General features: G+C 42.5%; 1 protein-coding gene and 1 long non-coding RNA gene across 2 annotated transcripts in view; one reads left to right on the top strand and one right to left on the bottom strand.

Annotated features, from left to right (window-relative positions):
- The first annotated feature begins 388 nt into the window (after positions 1-388).
- On the top strand, positions 389-7710 carry BTF3 (basic transcription factor 3). Its single transcript, XM_080372257.1, has 6 exons — positions 389-547; positions 847-915; positions 3578-3691; positions 3887-4088; positions 6902-6958; positions 7431-7710. The coding sequence occupies exons 2-6, from the start codon at positions 847-849 to the stop codon at positions 7475-7477; spliced, it is 489 nt and encodes a 162-aa protein (XP_080228383.1). The 5' UTR covers positions 389-547; the 3' UTR covers positions 7478-7710.
- Positions 7514-20910, bottom strand: part of LOC308056623 — a 36931-nt gene continuing 23534 nt past the window's right edge. The window contains exon 2 of the long non-coding RNA XR_013924891.1: positions 7514-20405. This is a non-coding gene — a long non-coding RNA (uncharacterized lncRNA). The remainder of the gene's footprint in view (positions 20406-20910) is intronic.

The raw sequence follows: 20910 nt of genomic DNA, 5'->3' as shown, positions 1-20910 counted from the left end.
GTCTTCCCGGCGTGTCCCAGTTCGGAGGGACTGCGCTCTTCGCCGCCGCGCACGTGCTGGGGGGGCTTTGTTAGCAGGGGGCTCTCTTTGCTCGGGGGTGGATCTCACGGTGTGCTCATTAGGGCAGGCCAGGCGCGGTTCAATTAATTTTCCGTTTCGCCTTTTCACCCATTGGTTTCTCCGCGAGTTTTCCGCGGTGCGTCGCAGCGTGACGCACGCACGGCGCCCCTCCCCGGAGGCCGGGCCGCGTGAACGCTGTGCATCGTCCCCCCCGCTCTCCTCTCTCTCGGATACTTGCGCATTTTGCGCACATCTCACGCTCGCCGGCCGACGAACCGCCCACCCACCCCGTACCCGCCCGCGGCCTCGTCCCTCCCCTCCCCCCGCGGGCACCGCCCGGGCAGCGGCGCACGCGCAGTGCGGGGCGCGGCGGCTTCCTTCCGGCCGCCATCTCGCTCCGGCCCGCGTGTTGCGCCCAGTCCCGCGCGCAGCCCGCCGCCTTTGCGCCTCCCCTCGTCTCCGGCGCCGCCGCTGCCGCACCGGGAAGGTACGAAGGGGGCGGCGGGGGGCGACTGTTGCGCGGCCGAGGGCTGCGAGGCGGGGGGCGGCGGGGGGAAGGCGAGGCAAGGCGGTTACGGGCGGGGCCTGCGGGGAGCCGTGTGTCGCCTCAGCGGCGCCGCGCGGAATCAGCCCCCTTCCCTGTGCGGGGCTGGGGCGCCCTGCTGCGGGGGGACGTGTGTGCGGGGCCGTGTGCTGAGGGGTGGCAGCCGACCCCCTCAGGCCCACCGTCCTCGCCGCCGGGCGCTCCGGACCCGTGTTCCATAAGCGCCCTGCTTGCTTCCACAGATGAAAGAAACAATCATGAACCAGGAAAAGCTCGCCAAGCTGCAGGCCCAAGTGCGCATCGGGGGCAAGGTAGGAGCTGCCTCCTCGCCCTGCTCTCGGGCCTGCCGGCGTGAGGGGTCCTGAGCACCGGGGTGGGGGCGGCCCGGGGCGCTCAGCCGCCGGGGAGGCTGTGCTGCTGCAGGGGTCTCTGGACAGTGTCGTAGAAGCAGTATGTAGCGGCTGGAGGTTCGGCCTTTGCGCTTTGAGATTTTTACAATACGTTACAGCAGACTGGCAGCCTCTGTTCTTGTGTAGGCTGTTTTAAAAGGCATGTAGGGTTTGAAGCGAGTAGATCTTACAGCAGGTGAGCTTAAGTAATAGTTTTCATCACAGATTGTAAAGGGTCCTGTTCCAGACTCTAGGCAGAAATCTTTGAGATGCCCGTGTCTGTTTTTTTGCCTTTCGGGACAAAGTTGGAAATTCTGTACTTGCCATACTTGTGTAATTGTATACTAACATTGTGCTCAGAAGACCTTTTTATTTTGTCACAATGTCTGACGGTGTGTAGCTGTGTGATTTCGTATAATGTCGTTGTATGGTAGTAAGCGTTTTAATTAACAATGTCAGTCTCAAGGCAAGAATTTGTTAGTTTTTTTTTATATACCCGAGGAAGTGTACACAAAGTATGTTAGAATACAAAGTATGCAACAGAACTCTTTCAGAAAGTCGGTTTCTAGGAACCTTGATTCCTGTGTTGAATTTTTTTTTTTTTTTGGCTTGTAGTTGGAGGTTTAGGCAGCCTTAAGTCAGGGTTGATGCAGTGGTTGACTGGCTTGGTGATTTTTTTACTGGTTGAGTAGAGAACTGCTGTTTTATATTTATGATTGCACGTTACCAGTGCATTTTATTGACTATAGAGGCTTTTAATGTTTGTCATGGAAGAGCATGCATTCAGATTACAGCTCTTACAGTTTTCTGGTCAACATATGTCGATTAGAGACATTAAGCAGAGCTTAGAATATGCTGGTGGTGCTGTCATTCTGTTTTAAAATTGGCCTGTGAAATACTTTGGGTGCCTGAAATTGACTTTTTTACTTGTTTTATAACTAGAAATTACTACTAGGATTCTTTGTAGCATTGTTGCTGTGTAAGTTAAGATTGGTGTGGAGGAGGCAGAGGGGGAAGAGCCACTCCTTGTGAGGAAAGCTTGCACATTGCCTCACCTGCAAGATTTTTATGATGTTGCAAGGCTGCAGATCTTACAGTTAAGCTAAATATGATGTTTAGGTGGAGGGCTACTGTAGGACTTTGTGTGAAATTCGAGATTTTATATAGAGTATAGCTACAGCTAAATATCATGGCTCTTCTTCCAAACCTTTTTAGAGGAGTGGCAGATGAGTCTGTGCTATTCCATTGATGGCCTGCTGTACCCAGGCCTCTATTATAGAGGTAGAGGGGTGTGAACAGCATGTCTTGGCATGATCAGGATAGAATTTGCGTAGTAAAAAGTTGTAATCTTTAGAAGCTTAAATCTGGGGGGATGAAAGCAGCTGCTCTTCATTTAAATTAAACTCAGACTGTCTGAAGTTTGGTGTCTGTTTAGTACGGGTAAAAAGGAGGTACGTGTTCCTACATAGCCTTCAGTTCAAGACACTATGTTTTTAAAACTTGAGAGGTCGTTTGTCCAGAGAGGCTTAATGTATGCCTTATGTGGCATAATTTCTGGGTAGTCACAGTCTTCCAAGTATTAGTTTCATGTGACTTCATCATTAAAGTTCCTCATTGTTTCTAACTGGATTGCCTTAAAGGTGGTAGTGTCCAGCCAGTTTTCTAACTTCTGTCAGTTAACTCAGCAAGATACTGAAGCTATTCATGTGGCCAGGCAACAACACGTTTGCTTACTGCTAGCATGTGGTGGATGGGCAGCTCAGGTAGGAGGACTTACATTAGTAGTTACAGTGTGTCAAAAAGCTTAGTTTCATGTATTCCTACACGTCTTATGTCAACATTTACTGAAGTCTTAAGATTGTGCAAGGAAATACAGAATGATACCTTCCTCTCTTTTGTAGGTATAGATATCTTCTAATATGGGACAGTGATTTCCCTGGAGAAATCTAGAGCTCTGTTTGCTTTCTAAACAGGGATAATCTGGAATACGATGTAGAAGTGGTTTTTTAAACACACTTATAAAATACTTTAGGAAAATAAAATTTTCAAAATTCTTCAAAATTTCAAAAATTCTTCAAATAGGTATGCCCATCAGATGGGAGATGTCTGTTTGGAATAAAAATTGAGTCTCTTGATTTTTCTTGTTAATTATGTGTGGATAACTTTATGGCTTCTAACTTACCAAAATTTGACTACAATTTAGGATGATTTAAGGAAAAATTCATGAGCTTCAGAAATACCTAAACGTGCTGATTCTTCAGTTTTATGCCTATGATAACTGGCAAGGGTAGACTAGCAATTCTTTTTTTCTAAGGTGCTGCAGAATCCATATAAGAATTGTGGAATAAATGTTCTCTGGTGCGTTGCCTCCAGAAACTTTTCACTTCTCACAGGCATGTAAAGCTTGCCTTATAGCAAAGGAAAGACCGCTGCAGTGCAGTTGGAGGGGTGGGGTTGTGTGTGCTATAACACTGAAGTAGAACTTAAGTTGATTTATAAATGACTGCAGAGTAGTTAAACAGCCCTGTGGATTAGAGGTTGTGAAGTACTATGTAAGTATTAATTTGTAATGTTTTTTGGAAAGGGTACTGCCCGCAGAAAGAAGAAGGTTGTCCACAGAACAGCTACGGCAGATGACAAGAAACTTCAGTTTTCATTGAAGAAACTGGGGGTCAACAATATTTCTGGAATTGAAGAGGTAATTGCTTCAAAGGAAAAATTACATTTCTGTATAGAAATAGAAAACGTGACTAAATCAGTTTCCTGTTAAGTAACATCCTAAACATGTCTGTAAATTATCATTAGGTCTTCTCTGAGCTTTAAGAACCTCTGTTTCCTGGTAAGTTGAAAAATCTTGCCAAACTGCTTCAAATACTGTTTCTTTGTCTTGCAGGTAAACATGTTTACCAACCAGGGATCAGTCATTCACTTCAATAACCCTAAAGTTCAGGCATCTCTGGCTGCCAACACTTTCACTATCACTGGTCATGCTGAGACAAAGCAGCTGACAGAAATGCTTCCTAGCATCTTAAACCAGCTCGGAGCTGACAGTCTGACCAGCCTGAGGAGATTGGCAGAAGCTCTTCCCAAGCAATGTAAGTTGAAACTTGAATGCGTTTCATGCTAACAGCTGACACAAGGCTTATTTGTATAGCAGCAGTGAAATTCAGTGCACTGTTGTTGTCTGCAAGCATATAAAATGCTTATAAAGAAATGGAACTGTTAAACTTTTTATAGTTGAAATCCAACGACGAGTATAACCAAATAAAGCAGAGGCATCTGCTAGCATATCTTGCAGCTGGTCTAGGACTAGAAAGCTGAAGCCAGACTTGATTTTGTGATATTTTAGTTCTTGGTGTGGCTACCACGTTTTGACGTACCCCATTTGTTAAAGCTAGACAGGTGGGTTACTGTGGAAGAGGTAGGTTTTAAAAGAAGACAAACTTCAAGTATGTCTTTTTCAACACTTTGAATGGGGACATAAGTAATGGGGAAAGTGACTTAGACATCTTGCAGCTGCTTTGCTGCCTCAAGGTGTGGTGAAGGTGTTTCTTGCATGGGCTTTTTGATAGCTAGGAGGAATGACATGGTATTTGTAAGTGTTGTGGTTTAACCCTAGCTGGTAACCAAGTACCACGCAGCCTGTTTCTTGCTCCCCCCTCACCCAGAGGGATGGGGAGGAAAATTGGAAAGGAATGTAGAATTCGAGGATTGAGATAAGAACAATTTAATCGGTAAAGCAAAAGCCGCACACGCAAGCAAAGCAAAACAAGGAATTCACTTCCCATGGGCAGGCAGGTGCTCAGCCATCCCCAGGGCAGCCGGGCTCCATCACGTGTAATGGTTACTTGGGAAGACAGGCACCATAATGCCAAATGTCCCCACCTTCCTTCTTCTTCCCTCAGTTTATATACTCAGCATGGTGTCATCTGGTATGGAATAGCTCTTGGGCTAGTTCAGGTCGCCTGTCCTGGCTGTGTCCCCTCCCAGTTCCCCGTGCCCCTCCAGCCCTCTGGCTGGCAGGGCCCAAGAAACCAGAAAGTCCTTGATTGGGTATAAACATCACCCAGCAACAACTGAAACCATCAGTGTGCTGTCAATATTGTTCTCTCACCAAATCCAAAACACAGCACTGCACCAGCTACTAAGAAGAAAATTAACTCTATGCCACCTGAAACCAGGGCAGTAGCTATGTATGTTACAATTTTTGTGTGTGTAGAACAGTGTAGAGAATGTCGTGAACATTAAGCTAGATACACCGACTTCCTGTTCCATTCTTAAATTAGTAAAAGAATGTGAACAACTGTTTTTCCTAAGAGTGTGGGATAAGTAGATGAGGGACGAAGTATATGGTGTTTGGAAAAAATGCTGCCGCTACAGGGTGAGAATTGAGAAACAGGCTTGTTGACATTGGGAACATGGCTTGTGTTCTGTATATACAGTCTTCCTACTTTTCTGAAATACCTTAAACACATTCCTTCCAAGGTCTGGAGCATGTAAACACGGAGAAAATGGGAGAAGCTTACTGTGAACAGCTTCTGGTAGCTCTGAACTTGATGGTTATAATTTTTTCTTCCTGTGCTTTGCTGCCAACAAGATAGCCTCTGTTTTCCGTCCTAAAGTTGATGATAGTTCTTTTAATATTAGGGAAGCTTGTTTAAAGTCCTTGCTTTGTATGACCTAGCAAGTGACTATTCCTTTCCACTTTGGATGGATGCCAGAGTGGTTGCACAAAACTTCCAATTCAGCATTGTCTGCTAGATTTGGAAGCCTGACTTTGAAGAGTGAAGTGTCTGAGATGACTGCAGGTGCTGAAGTAAACTTGGTCTGGTCTTGGTGATGAGAGAGAATGCAGACATTTTAGGAAGAAGTAACATGATTTGCTTTTAAAATGTATTTGACGCTAAGATGCACGTAAGCTGGAGTAGCTTTCTGCTGCTAAAAAACAAAAGGAGGGTTAGTGGTGACCTTGTCCCAGGCCCTTCCAGACCAAACTCTGTGCAGTTACCTGTTTACATTCTCTAGAACTCAGGATACAGATCTAGTATGAACCCACCTCTTCCCTCATGCTTTTGTTGAAAACTGGGAAGGATTAATTAGGATAAAACTGAGATGATAAGAGAGTATGACACAGCTTACCCTTGCTAGTGCAGCTGAGAATAGCAGTAGAAGTAGTGGCACAGGCACCCAGGGACCTGAGATACCTATTCTTAGCGTTACACTGCTGCAGTTCAACAGATGCTCGTTGTTCTGCTACAGGGGATATGGTTAAGTCTGACTAGCTCTGGCAAATGTAATGGGAATAGTTAAGAAATTACTCAGTCAGCAGAGATGTGGACCAGAACACAGGGTTACCTCAGCCACCTAAGTGTAAAATTGTGTATCCAGTTCCATGTTCCTCTGACTTTGCCAGGGAACAGTAATAACCTTTAAGTACCTCTAGTCATGTGTGTCTGCTGCAGCTTCCCAGTTAGACCTGGATTTTCTTTGAATCCTAGGATCTAACATCAGATCCTTTCTTTTCCTGAAAATCTGATAATGTAAACCTTGAGAAACACAGAGTAGTCAGCAAACCAAGCTGCTTTTAAGAGACATTTGTAAAATCCGTCCCTGCATTTGCAGCTGAAAACTTTTACCACACAAAGCACCTGGTATATCTAGATGCAAGATGGTGACTAGTTAAGCTGGTATATAATGCATCTTCTCATTTCCCCACTGGGCTGTTTGAGCATTATCAGTAACAAATGAAATCTGAACTTCCCAGGTTAGTTAAGATTTTTATTTAGTAGGGGAACTGGATAAAGCATTGCAGTGTAGCTCAGAATCTTTGGTAATGTTTTCAAAAAACACGAAGTGTGTGTGCCTATGGTGAGCTTGACTGATGCTTTTGAACTATTTGCTCTTGCAGCTGTGGATGGCAAAGCACCACTTGCTACTGGTGAAGATGATGATGATGAAGTTCCAGGTAAGAACAAACATGCAATAGAAGAAAAGGAAGTGAATTTTACTGAGAGTTAACATGTATAGCATGGGCCATGGGTGGTAAGAGTATTGACGAGTCACTTGCTGTCACAGAATTTCCGTGGGCAAACTAGAGACTTACTGGTTTGAGCTAGCTATGGCTAAGATGATAATTTAGTATGCAATAAAAAGAGTGGGAAGAAGCTACCTTCTTGGTATCACTTTGTCCAGGTGTGGGTAAATGCTCTTAGAATTGTGCTTTATAATGAATCATCCAAAAATAAAATGATTGAGCCAGAAGAATGGACTGTGAAGCGCTTAAAAGTTATTTTGTCTATTTTTATTCAGCTGAACGTTTTTAATGCTGTAAGCACTTCATATGAAGTCGAACTTTGGGGGGGAAGAAGGAAAACCAAACCCAAAATGTTTGGCAAAGCAGAAGTGAGTCTTTAATTTCAACATTCTTCTTTTTCTAGATCTTGTTGAAAACTTCGATGAAGCTTCAAAGAATGAGACAAACTGAACTGAACCAAGTGTCACTTTCTGAATAAAGTTAAAACTTGAAAAAGCTACGTGGAGCTGCTATTTTATATTGTGACTGCTTTCATTTTATTACGTCCTGATGAGAAATCAAGATCTGTGATATTTTGAAACCCTTTGAACCTGCAGCTCTTTAGTTACTGCTTGTACACAATACTATTTTTGTGGCCTGATAGAATAAACATATGCTTTGAAATAAATCAGATTGCTAACAAATCTCTGCCTAGACACATTTTTTGAGTAACTTGTACACGAGCAAAATCCTATCTTTAATGAACTTTGGTATGCAATAAAAATATAAAAGAAACTTACTGGTGTGGCTTCTTGTCAGAAAAGCAGGAAAAAAATAGCCATAAATACTAAACAACTGTAAAACGTTTTGCTTTTCTGCAGACTGTCTTGCTGAATTGGAAAACTAACTTCTAAAAATTTTTTTCTGTGCATAATGGAGCATTTTGGACTTAATTGGTGAATTCCCGGTGTTCATAGGTCAGAGCTAAGTGACTCTTAAGTCACTTTGTATGTACAGAATTTAAGAATTTCTGTTTTAGAAACAATTGTTTGTGGATTAATATTACATAAAATTTGCAAGTTGGGAGAGAACTTTGCTTGGTCTTGAACAGCAGCAAGCTGTTGGCATCTTGGGGGAATTTGATATTAATGTTAATTTTTTACCTTCAGGGAGTGTTTTAATAGCAATTTCCAGGGTATTTACAATATGAGTCAAACTGTACTTTCCCAGTATTTTAATTTTACTTACCTAGAATGTCTATTGTGTGAGGGCATGAAGTATGAGAAGGGGAAAAAGCCTTAACAGAATTGATAATAGCTCTTAGTTAAGATTGTATTCAGCATCTTCAGCTCTGTTAACTAATTATATTTGGATGTTTCAGGAATATGTTGTTTCTATTGCTTTTTTGTGTTCCAGAGAAAAAGTGAATTTGCTTTTTGGGCACAAAGAAGAATTCTTAAATTCAGTGTGACCCTTTGCATAGCTGGAGCTTCCAGGAGTGAGGGTTAAACTTTGTGTTGGGGTGGGGGTGGTGTCTTTTGTGATAATAATCACACCACTTCCATAACAAAAGCTAAGCTGGGATAGAAGAGTGCTCAACTACCAGCCTTCTAAGGTCCTCTCTGGGGTAGAAGTGGCAATTCATCATGGCTTGTGCAGGGTAAAATTCAGGGTAAAACTTCGCTGTAACGATAACAAAGTTCTTGTGCCTGGGAAAAGGTGAGGCTGTGCCTGACTTGCCAAGCACGTTTGTCTTGGTGTTCTTTGCTGTTGGGAAACAGCGGAAGAACTCGTTCAAGCTGTGTAGCTCCCATGGTTTGAGGTAAGACAGTCTGATGTGAACATGACATGACTGAAATCATGTACAAGAACTTGCAGTAACAGTTTCAGTTTATTTGGCTTAGTTTGCAAGTACTTTATCAGTAAATTGCACTTTCAGCACTGAATTAAAGTGCATTCATTGAGTTGTGACAGTAAGGTGGAAAAACTACACTATGCAAATTTGAGTTTTGAAATGAGGGTGACTAAGCTAATTGCCCTGTAAAAGGTAAAAAATTCTACAGAGTTGTTTACCACCCTTCCTGTGACCTGTCGAGTCAATAAATGTGTGCTGGTATATTTTGAGAAATCTTAGTGTGATGGCTGTTGTGTGGTTCAAATATGTAAGTCCTCAGAAATACTTCCTTTAAACCATTGTGTAGCCCTTACATATGAAATGTTTCATACTGGTTTCTGTCTCATTAAGCAACTTAGTGTCTTGCTTAGATGATCTAAACAGTGTTAGCCTTTTCCCCACTAACAGACATACTTGTGCTTAAAAAATAAGACCCTTTCTAAAACTGCCTTTGAAATGCAAAATAAAGCTAATCCAGTGATAAGGTGCCATGTGATGTGTTTGGAAGTCTAAGTGCTAGGTGTGCTTGCACGCACCCAGTCAGGAAATACTGACATACCTCTGTGTCTCCAAACTAACAGGATCAAGATACAATCAAAATGTGCTGTTCATTATAGCAGAGTCTAAATGGAAGTAGTTGTCCTGTTTAAAGTTTATAGTAGTCTTCATGTTTTAATGCTTAAATGTTCAGTCCTGAACTCAACGCTGTGATTACTTTCTCTTGGTAAGAAGTAGTTATGATCTTCCTGGTTGCATTGATGTTTCTCATTAGGTTGAACTTCTATGTAACCATACTGTGATTATGCCATTACAGATTCACATCTGTAGTCTTGCTCTAGAAAAATGGTGTCATATCTCCATTCCACATATCTTGGACGATAGAGAAATTAAAAGAGATGCCTGCATTTCTATTGAAAAAAAGGTTTGTTTGAGCTTTTTATTTTTGAAAGGCTAAGGGAATGTTCTGGTTCTTTCACATTGAGCTTTGTCACAGCTTGACTCCAATGCAGTAGTGGATATTAGATTTTTTTCATTTTTGCAACAGATTTAGAAATACCTTTATAATTGTTAATCTCATGCTTCGAGGGCTTTGCTCTGGTTTGAAATTAATATATTCTAATTACAGATCAAAATCCTTTTGGAAGATTGTGAAACATATTTTATGAAGCTAGGGTGGTGCATATATAAAAATCTAAAGCTCCCTGCTATGGTTTTAAAATAACATATTTTTTTTTTAAGTTCTAGAAGATGTCTTGTGTTATTACAGGTTGGATTCTTCTTTCTTTCTTTAAGTCTTGTATATTTGAGGTTGTGTCCTTTAGGAAGTGTTCCTGGTGAGAATTTTACATAATCAGTAGTGCATATTTAACATATGTGACCAAGGAATATCACTTGAGTTTGAAATGTTCACAGCTCAATACCTCAAATAATAAATCAATAGTTGTGTATCTTACTGTGCTGATACGCTGGTGGTGCGGGGAAAGTTCATGTAGTTGCCACTTCATTCTGTAAGATTTTGTGCTGCTCATGCGTTCTGTGTGTGGAACATCATACAGAAGTTTCACCTTCCCTAAAGTGATTTCCTGTATCTCTGCTGAAAACTCACCTGTGCCATAATGTGACTTTTAGAGTAACAAAGGATATTTCAAATTAAAATAATAGCTTGTGTTCATTGTCAGAGGCGGTGGAAGAATTAAAAGAAAACCAAGATGTGATCGGAACAGTGGCTAGGAAAAAAGCACCTGTGTGTGAATTATGGGTGGGGGGAGGTGGGTAGGGGAAGTTAGGATTTTTCCAAGGAAGGCTGGGGGGGGGGGGGGGGGGGGCGCGGGGTGGTGGTGGAGGCTGAGAAGCCAGAACATGGAAGCTGGTTGATTGTCCTGTTTGTGAGAAGGGTTTCGTAAGTAGAGTGTTAATAATTCAGCCCAGATAGGAAAGCCGTCTGTGTTGATGACTATTACAGCCTTAAGTGACTGGCAAGATGGTGGTGTATGTAAAGAGAGATTTTTCAGCTAGGTAGTTTAAAACATTTACAAGTATTCAACATGTCTTGGGCTTATGTAAATACGTGCAATGTGGCTCCTTTTTTCTAAGCTATTCTTTCTTTGTTTTGAGATCTATAGTTTCAGCCACATTAGCAATTTGTGAGAGTTGCTGAAAATGTTTTCCACTGGATGTAATAGTTTAAAGTTCCTGACCTGTAACAGGGATTGGACTCTGAGTGTAAGTTTTTTGTTTTTTGTTTTTTGTTTTTTTTATAGAAAAGGAGCTGATAGTGCAGCTGAGCCAAGTTTACTGAGCTAAGGTGAACAGTATGTAGCATGAGGGAGTGTCATGATTAGTTCGACTGTGGGTTGAACTCAGTCAATTTAAAGATGGGTAAGAAGTGGATGCATGTGGAAGATCTGAGAAATAGGAGTATAACTATTTCTGTGTATTCTAATCAACTTTTAAGCTGTGTTTCTTGGTAGCATGAACTACTTGCAGTCTTACCGTGAAAGTCTTTCATTGCTCTGTTGTTATTTTGCCTTCATGCATGAGTTATAAGAAAATAATGTTACTGAACAGAAGGAAGACAGCTTATGTAATACTGTGTAATACTGTTACTGTACTGTCTTGCTATAATCTGGGATTTTTTTTCCCTGAGAAATAGCTTTAACAGATGCAACTTAATGTATTGCTTTTACAATGCAGTAAAGGTATCCTGGCAATGAAAAAGCCATTCTAACAACGTTTGTGTGGTGCAGGCATTAGTAATGCTTCTACAAATGAGTTACAGCACAACCTTTTGTGTTGGTGATGAATCTGAACAAATCAGAACAGTTGATGAACAATTAGTGTTGTAATGGTATAAACACTAATCATTTTTATAGCTCCAGCTATTCAGATCCTTGGCTTGGTTGAAGGTCAGTTTGATCATGCAGCACAGTGCTTTTGCTTTTGATACCCAATAACCAACATTTGCAACGCTGTTCTCAGTCAGGGATTTGATGTGCTGTGCAGGGTATTGGCAGATAACCGTGGAAGTATCTGCTGCACATGAAATCCTTATTCTACATTCTTCTTAAGTATGAGTATTGGTGTGGTGTTTTCGTTTTTTTAAAAGTACTGGAAAAATGGAGATGCGGCTTTTGTCCTGCTCTCCCAGTTTTCAGGAGACACCTGAAGTTGAGTTGAACGGGTCTTGCTTCCTCTGATTTTGAGACTTATGTAGTTGTGTATGGAGCTGCATCTGAGTTAGTAACCCTAGTAGGCTTGTGCTGGTATCTTTGAAAGTTGCAGCCATGTATACCTGAGCACCCCCCTGCTTCGCAACCAACATGTAACGTGTACCCAGTGTTTGCACCTGCTTCACCAGGGTTTACGCAATAGGATTAAGCAAGATTTGAAGGTGTCAGAAGTTATCTACTGAAACGGGAGAAATTCTGGGTGTAAGCCATGGCTCCAGGAACTGTGGCTAGTCCTGCTATGCTTCCCTGTTATTTCCAGCAACTGCATCGGGCAATTGCGGAGGTAACAGAGTATGGCTGGAGGGTCAGATCTCTCGGCAGTAGCATTTTGTGGGCTGCTGTTTTGCAATGAGTTCCTAATAACTATGCATAAGTAAGACTGCTGCCACCTCTGAAGACCCAACTGAGATCCAGGAGGGCTTCTTACACTCTTGTGACTGTGCAGGCTGAAGATAGTATAAAGATGGTTATGTGGGCTGAAATCTGTGCTAGATCTGTGACGCCAGTGTTTGAGATCTGTGGCATTGCATACCTGTTGAGTGTAACCAGCAGTCATGGTAGAATGAATGGTGTTGGTTAGTGCATGTGGTGATTAAGATCATTGTTGCTTCTTCAGCACTAGCTGGAGTTGGAAATGGTAATGCCTCATTAGAGCCACTTAAGTGAGTAACACGGCTGTGATAGTGAGCAGACTTGAACGGGCAGGAGCCACTTTTACAATATTTTTTATGATACTGTTTTATTTCTGCGTATTACTTATCAATGTGCATTTTTGCTGATTTCTGTCATGGTTTGGCTTCACCTATACAGGTCACTCAACTCACATTTTGTTGTGTTATAGTTGGGGGGATTCATCTGCCCCCACCAGGCATGAGCCTTATGTAAACACATGGTGAGAGACAGCTACTGCCTCAAGGCTCCTGATCCCGTAAAGGTAATGTCAGCGTGTGTTTGTAGGATGCATGCCTAAACTAAACATGAGATGAAGTGAAAAAACTGAACGCTTGTGGCAGCCGAGAGGCAGGCTTATTGATTTGAGGGGTGCATTACAAATTTTTGTCCCTGGGACAGTTGATGTCCAAAGCAGCAGGGAGGAGTTAATGTGAAAATTCATTTATTTCCCCTCTGTCTGATTTGCACCACTCGGTGTTCGGAATCAGGAGATGGTGCAGTTCTTCCTGGTTTAGGGAGGTTCCTAAACAGTGTGAAACCAGTGTAGCCAGTTCATGCAGCTGGCGTTTGCCTTCAGCATATGTTGGGGGCAGCATTTGGATAAACAATTCCCATGTACATCTGCAGCGTTTCATGCTCCAGTAATTCCTACTCGGGGGTGATTAAGATTTTTTTGGTGTGTGTGTGGTTTTTTTAGAAGCTGGAGTAGCCTACAGGTCTCAGGATTCACTGAGTCATGTTCTTCCACCAGTATACAAAATTCAGACTTGCTTAGATGTGACCTCATGCACGTATACACTGGTGTCCAGCTGACCTCTGTCAGGAGCTGTAGACTAGATGGACTGTCATTATGCTTTAGTGTGTCAGCCTTCTCATGTTGGTAGAACAGGCCCTCTACATCCATTATATTCCCTCATATTTTAGCATTGTCCTATTTTAATTATTTGTACTTTGAAAATTAACCACTATTACTTGTTTCAAAACCTGAAATTTTTTTTTGCTTTTGCTTTTTCAGTTATGCTCCCATCTCAGTAGCTTTCCAGTTTCATCAGGAAATACAGTGCATTTGACAGACAAACTATGTCAGCAAGCTCTTAAGTTAAATTCCAAGGGGAACTTGAACCTTAAAGGATCCACTACTGTATTTTCTGGGAGCCTGTGGATCTCCTTGAAACCTTCATGTTTTATGTGAGAAAAGCATAATGCTTCTAAACAAAAGCCTTCTTGGAGACAATGGCAATGTTGTTCTGCCTGTGATCTTACACTATGTTTGTGGTAGACATACAACAGATGCAGAGTAGCTAGGCAAACTGTTTTTGTGATGCATTTTCAGAAGCAACTGTGTTTTGAGTTCTTTAGGTTATAACATCTAAGATAATCTAGGTGTAGAATAGTAGCTACAAAATGCAGGATGCAGGGATTTGTAGGGTTTAGTCAGAGCTTCCCATTTCTCAGCTATGCTAGATGCCTGGCTACGTGCTGGCACATCAACTTTGCCTGCAGATTGCATGTCATCTAGTGTCTGCTAGCTGACGGTAAAATAGGTTGAGTTGAGCCATTGGGTGGTATGATACCATCCTCATGAAATACTTGCAAGTGATGCATGCTAGCACTTGTGTGAAAATGATACTGTCCTGTAAGCTGTATTTTCCATTTATGAAATAGAAATGCTGATGTGCTATAAAAAACCATGGGCTGTGAAAAGCTTGTCACATGGCTGTATTTGCCATGTTTTGATAGCAGTGCTAAGGAAGAGCATGTGCAGATCAAAACAATACTCACCATAATGCAGGTTAGGTTTGGGTTTGTGTTGGGTTTTTTTGTTGTTTTTTTTTTTTTTTTTCCCCAGAGGATTATTCAGAGATTACTTGGGTTTCTTCTTGCAGGAAAGGATGAGCTGTACAGCACAGCCCCACAGCTGTAATCCACCTTGTTGCTGTGCAGTTTATGTCTCTGTTTCTGTCGGGCTTTGCAACCTTCCCCGCTGATTTCTGCGTGCATGGTTGGCTTCATCACTGCTCATCTGCTGTAGATCGACTGACATGCTTTACAGTCCTGTATGCCTGGAGAGCTGCTAGCTTAATTTGGTGACAAATCACCCTCAACGGAAAGATCTATTCAGATGTCATTCCTAGGACTAACCTCTAACAATATCTTTGATCTTTAAAGTTCCAAGTGACTGGATTCCTAATTCACTCAGTTATACATTTATTGCCAGACAGAGCAGTGTACTTCCTGAAAGCATTATGTGCTGCACAGCGGGAGGCACATGCAAGCGGAACTGCTATAACAATACTAATGATGATCATTCTAGTGATGGGCTGTGTCTGAACTCCAGTGATTTATACTGTTGTTGCAGAGGGAAAAAAGTCTGGTCCACAGTGTTCAGGAAAAACTCTGCTGGAATGCCTGTAACAATCAGCTTCCTAGTGAAAAAATGCAGAACAGATTTTAGTTTATCATACCAGTAAATACAGTCTTTTTCTTTCCTTTTCTGTCCCTTATCCTTTACAGTTTCATCAGAATATGGAGTTGCATCTGGTTTAAGCTAGGGATTAGCTAGAGCTGTGAATGTGAACTGCTTAGGCAGGACAAGTTACCTAGAATTAGGATAAGGTTTAATGGGTGCTTTACTTCAGATACTTTCTGTCCTCAAGTACTGTTACAAAACACTTGTAGAAAATAAATTGTAGTTCTGGCCTTAGTTTACAGCTGTCTTTTCAGGCTGTGAGTTAAGTAGCATCATCAGGGTTTAAAGAAGTAAGCTTCAAGATTACTTAAAGGTTACTGGAATTATGTAGGACCGAGGCACAGTAAAACAGCTTTGCAAATCCAGAATTGGTGGATGCCCCAAGCAGAGGTCAATGTTGTGTCTCAGCCAAGTAAGGATAAGGTTCAGTGGCTGATTTCCATCTCTTTGGAGCCGAGGAGCAGTCTTTCTGCAGCAATACCATTGGGATACCAACTGCTGAATTCTCGGGGGGGAGGGGAAAGAGTGCCGTGGTGGAAACCTTGCATCTTGGCCCTGGGACAAGGTTTGCCTCTGGTGCCACAGTGAGGAGCTGCAATCACCTCGCATGAATCTTGGGAAAGGTAGAGTGCAGACCTTATCTTCCATCCCTTGGCTCCCTGCTGAGGGACACCAGCTCCCTGTGTGGCATAAGGAGGTGCAGGATACTGTTTGGGGGTTTGTTTTGGGTTTTTTGTTCTTTTTTTTTTTTTTTAAATACCAAGGAAAAACCCACTGGAGGCTGAAGGGAGACAAGGCTTTACCCTGGGAAGGTCCAGCAGGAGGTTGCTGCTTTCTGTAACTGTCTCAGGAGTACAAGTGGGGAATTCAAAGTACAAGACACATGAACAAAGAAGGCAACAGAGTGGAACTAGTCACAGACCCAGGGAAAACCAGAACAGACAGGGAAGAGTGTTACAAGGTGCTCATCAAATTTACATGCAAATAGTAATGCTAACATTGTACGTAATTAACTCCTCACTTGACTGAATCCTGTCTGGATGAAAATGTATAGAGGTAAAGTTTTGTTTCTGTCCCCTGATGCTGCAGGGACAGATGGGTTCTTTTAGGGCTTCGTGGTAGAATGGTGATGGCACTGAGCTGTAGTTTCAAGTCACAGTTCCTCTAAGAATCGCTTTAGAGACAACATCTTAACTTCTTTTAATCGAATATTAATGGTTATTATTCACTGTCTTCATTGGTTTGGCTTCTCTCTAAGCCGTTACCTAACCGTGAGGAGGCAGAATTTCCCTGAGCAATTACTAAGTGGATGTGTACAAATTTTGTCTTCTCCTTGGTAGAATTATTTCACACCTACGTTATTGCCCTATATGAACAGAGCTGCTTGCTGCCTTAGCTTGCTTTTTTCTCCCTGCCAGACAAAGCCTGTCTGTCTTGCACTGTAAAGTTTGTAAGCTGTTGTAGCCAGTAGTAGCAGCTATAAATGAATACTAATTCTGACAAATGTCATACCCACTGCATTGCAGACTAGAGTTCATTTATTGTGTACTCCCTCTGTTGAACAGACCAGCATACCCTGCAAAGTCAGATGTGAGTCAATGAGACAAAGACCTTGTGTAGCTCTGAAGCATTTGGCTGTTACTACTACATGGAGCTGCTAGGCAGTCTGTTTTGTGAGGCAGAATTCATGACATTGTGATTACATGCTCCACATTGAATTTGGCAAAAATAATTCAGTTAATTAGGAAAAGCAACTTGTTTGCTAAAGCTCTGAAATACAGTATGATGTCATTCAAGTTTGAATGTAAGGTATTAACAGCCCCGTAAGAAATTACATTGGCAAGAGCTTCTGGTAAAAGGTTTGGAGAGAATAAACTTGGAGTTAAAATTTTAGCTGCAGAATTTTTGAACTCCTCTGGTCTTGTGGCATGGTGTGGTAAGGAAACACTGCTGCCTTCAGACCCATGGGTGCAGTTCGCAGGTAATTCCTGATGTCTTCTCCCTGCCATCAGACGGTATAGAAATTGTTCACCAAAACAGAATCAGCAGGCTGATGTTTCAAAACACTTACCAATGCTGAATCAGGGCTTTACAATTTTTACTGCTGTAAACTAAGAAAACTGGATACTGAGAAGTATTTACACCAAGAGAAACAAAACTTTATTATTGTGCCTCAGAGAAACACAAAGTATGTGGAGTGAAGCACGCTGTCAATATTGCATGATCAATGGTTGTCTGTGCTTTCTTGACTTCTTTTTTTTCCGGTGAGTAAAGCTTTTTTTTTTTGCATATATTCTCCCCCTGCTCCAGTTTGTAACTCTTCAGTTTTGCTCAAGGTGTCTGAATCATAGCTTACAAAATACTGATTGTTCCCTGCCCTCAGAAGGGTCACTGAAAGCTTCAACTCCACGCTCATTGCCTGAGCAGCATAATGTTATGCTACAGGAAGGGCTCTTAATGCAGGAAACAGCTTCTGAAAGATGACTGCCTTCACCTTTGTACTGACTTTCGCAGGATGTGTGATGATGGCAATCTGACAGTTGCTTGAGATTTTACAGCAAAAAGATGGAAGAAGTTTTATGAAAAAGAAAATTCTGTTCCTCATGCATACTTATATAGCATGCCTGTACAGAAGATGTCTTAAAGATTAATTAGAAATGGTGGCTTAGGTTATGGTAATTCAAGAAGACACAGACTGCATTTTATTTGCATTGCTTTTCAACAAAATTTGTTTATTACAGAGGCCATAAAGTCTCAGTATTCCTAATACACAACTTTATGGTAATTGCCAGTTCATGTTATTTTATTTTAAAAGTATTTTTATTTAAAAATTATAATTAAGACAACTCTTTTCAGAGTTTGATTATGAAACAATTTACCTCTCTTGCTTCCAAGGCATGTCAGATTTACTGTTTCTTTCATCTGATTTAATCATGCATGATACAGTAAAACTGGTGTAAACCCCACATAAAAATGCAAGTGTCAAAGCCTGGGTGACAAACAGTACTCAAATGCAGCAAAGATTTCACCAACACCTGGAAGATCAGTTACATTTTCTTGCTTCACCTCCCTTAAGGTTCATTCCGTTTTGGATTTCGGCTTCATAAAAGGAATGGATCTCCGGACTGGCTTTCACACAAACAACCTTGCAGAGGTTAATTCTGAGCTGATTTACACTATATACCATAGATGTTTCAGTACAGAGTTAGAAACGTGGTCAGGAATTCAGCTTTATTCTATGTAGGTCTGGGTTTTTTTCCCTATGTTTTCCCGTGTTGTATATTTAGTCACTTTGAAATAACAAAACTATCATTTTGGATTCATTGTTTCGGACTTAAAAGAACTTGGCTGGATTATTCCCCAGCCTTCCAGTATATGTGTGTGTACATTAAACAGTATTTTACTTTCTTTGTGTATGGAATGATTTTCAAATAGAAAAATTAAAACATGGAAGTGACACTGTATTAGTCACTATGTAGTGACTATGGAAGTGAATAGATGGGGCTTGCTATGCATGGACGGGGGAGGAGGGCAGGGACTGGGGTGTGCGTATGTGAACTGGTGCCAGACCTCTAGTGGACACAACGGAGAAACGCTTAAGGAAACACTATGTACTGTCGGGGGAGAAGCTTCTGAGAAGTCTTTCTCAAAAGCTTATCATTTGTGGGAAACTTATGACACATCCCATCACTCAGTGTAGTTTTGATTAAGTGTAGAGGTCCCAGAAAATTGGTTAACATTGCCTGATTTTTCAACTAATTGCAAAATTGTAATTGCTGTTGTAACTAAACAGCTGTACTGGGACATCCCCCCAAACTGGGGGATGTGAGTCTGGAGAGCAGCCCTTGCAGAAAGAGATCTGGTGGATGGCAAGTTGGAGGTGAATCAACAGTGTGACCTGGCAGCCAGAAGGGCCAACCGTGTTCTGGGGTGCATCAAGCACAGCGTAACTAGCTGGTGCAGGGAGGCGACTGTCCCACTCTGTGCTGCACTGGTGCAGCCCCACCTTGAGCACGGTGTGCAGTTTTGGGCGCCTCAATATAATGCAAGGAGGACATCAGAGCGTATCCAGAGGATGGTGACAGGCCTCAAGGGCAAGAATTTGGAAGGAGCGGGTGAGGTCACATGGTTTGCTCAGCTTGGAGAAGGTTGAGTCGTCACCTTGTTGTAGTGTATTGTGGCAGGGAGCCCCCCCTGCCCCTCCATCCTGTCCTAACAATGACTGACTGTATTTGGCTGCAAGTGGCATTGGGAGTTTGACGTGAGCAGCGTGTGTACCTCACAGAGCAGTTAACAGATGCAGACTAACAGGCAAGCTGACTGATGCCCGGGCTGCGGCGGGGGCCTCTCAGCCTGGTGTTGCTTCTGTGAGGGCCAGGAAGACCCCGCACAGCTGTGACCATCAATCTGGGTCTGCACCCAATCCTCCCCGCTCCGCGCTGAACCATCGGGCCCAACCGACCTTCCGAACCGACACCTTGCTAAGGGCCAGTCGGCACACAGTGACCGACAGCCCCACCTCACCACAAGTGTAAAATCTGGCATTTTAAAAATTCTTTTTTTTGAGGATCAGAATTCTTAACTACCGAACAGGTCAACAGGCTGAACTGCTCTTCTTCCCAAGCAGGGACACCTCTTTGTTAAGATTTGTGCTCCACGTACACTGGATGTTACCCAGGATACTGTTAACAAAAGCACTGAATTTTCAACTTGAGCTTAATTTTTGCAGTAGGTGTATTTAATCAACAGCAGCTCCAAACTTATCTGTCACTTTAATAAATTATCTGTTTTTTCAGCTTTGAAAACCTGTTTCAGGGAAAGTCCTTAAACTGGACTCTGACAGGCAAACAGTAACACTGACAAGTGGCTGCACACATAATCCTTCAGACTTAAACTTCTGACCAAGTGCGAGACTAGGACTGGATCCAGCTGCACCTACACTCCTCGCTGAGAAGGAATTCAGAAAGCAAGGGGACCCTTTCCAAACATCATGACCCAATGGGAGGGCTGTCTTGTCCCCACCCTCATCCACTCATCAGACTTATGGTGACATCCACACCCTCAAGTGGGCAGCAGAGGTGCTGATCCCCTCTCTCTGGTGACCAGCGATAGGACACAAGGAAATGGAACAAACTGTGTCAGGGGAAGCTCAGATTGGACATTAGGAAGAGGTTCTTCACTGAGAGGGTGGTTGGTCACTGGAACAGGCTCCCCAGGGAAGTGGTCACAGCACCAAGCCTGTCAGAGTGCAAGGAGCATCTCTTAGTCATACGGTTTAGTTTTAGGTAGTCCTGCGAGGAGCAGGGAGTTGGACTTGATGGTCCTTGTGGGTCCCTTCCAACCTGCGATCCAAAGGACTGCACTTCAGCTGAAGAATGCTGGAATGCAGTAGGCTCTGGCTTCTCTTTCCAGACAGCTGATGTCTGCTTTCAGCCACTGCAGGGCAGATATTTAGGAGCTAGGAATTCTGCACTTGCAATTAGGCTTCCTTACACCAGAGAAACTTCTGCCTCGGACATCCTGGCCTACTTGTTTTAGGACTACAACAGGAAGGCAGGTGGAAAGGAAAGAGCTAGGAATTAAACTACCATCATCAGAGTCCTTAAATTTATTACCAACTTTTTGTCTGATTTTTAAG

Source organism: Falco punctatus (assembly GCF_963210335.1).
Source record: "Falco punctatus genome assembly, chromosome: Z".
In the NCBI taxonomy this organism is placed as follows: Eukaryota; Metazoa; Chordata; class Aves; order Falconiformes; family Falconidae; genus Falco; species Falco punctatus.
This window is presented reverse-complemented; position numbering and strand designations above follow the sequence as displayed.

What these genes read in the sequence shown, in the direction of transcription:
- BTF3 (XM_080372257.1), top strand. Translation starts at nt 847, where the DNA reads ATGAAAGAAACAATCATGAACCAGGAAAAGCTCGCCAAGCTGCAGGCC. An exon ending in AGAAGCTCTTCCCAAGCAAT is followed by an intron (nt 4,089 to 6,901) that starts GTAAGTTGAAAC and finishes TTGCTCTTGCAG; the next exon opens with CTGTGGATGGCAAAGCACCA. An exon ending in TGATGATGATGAAGTTCCAG is followed by an intron (nt 6,959 to 7,430) that starts GTAAGAACAAAC and finishes TTCTTTTTCTAG; the next exon opens with ATCTTGTTGAAAACTTCGAT.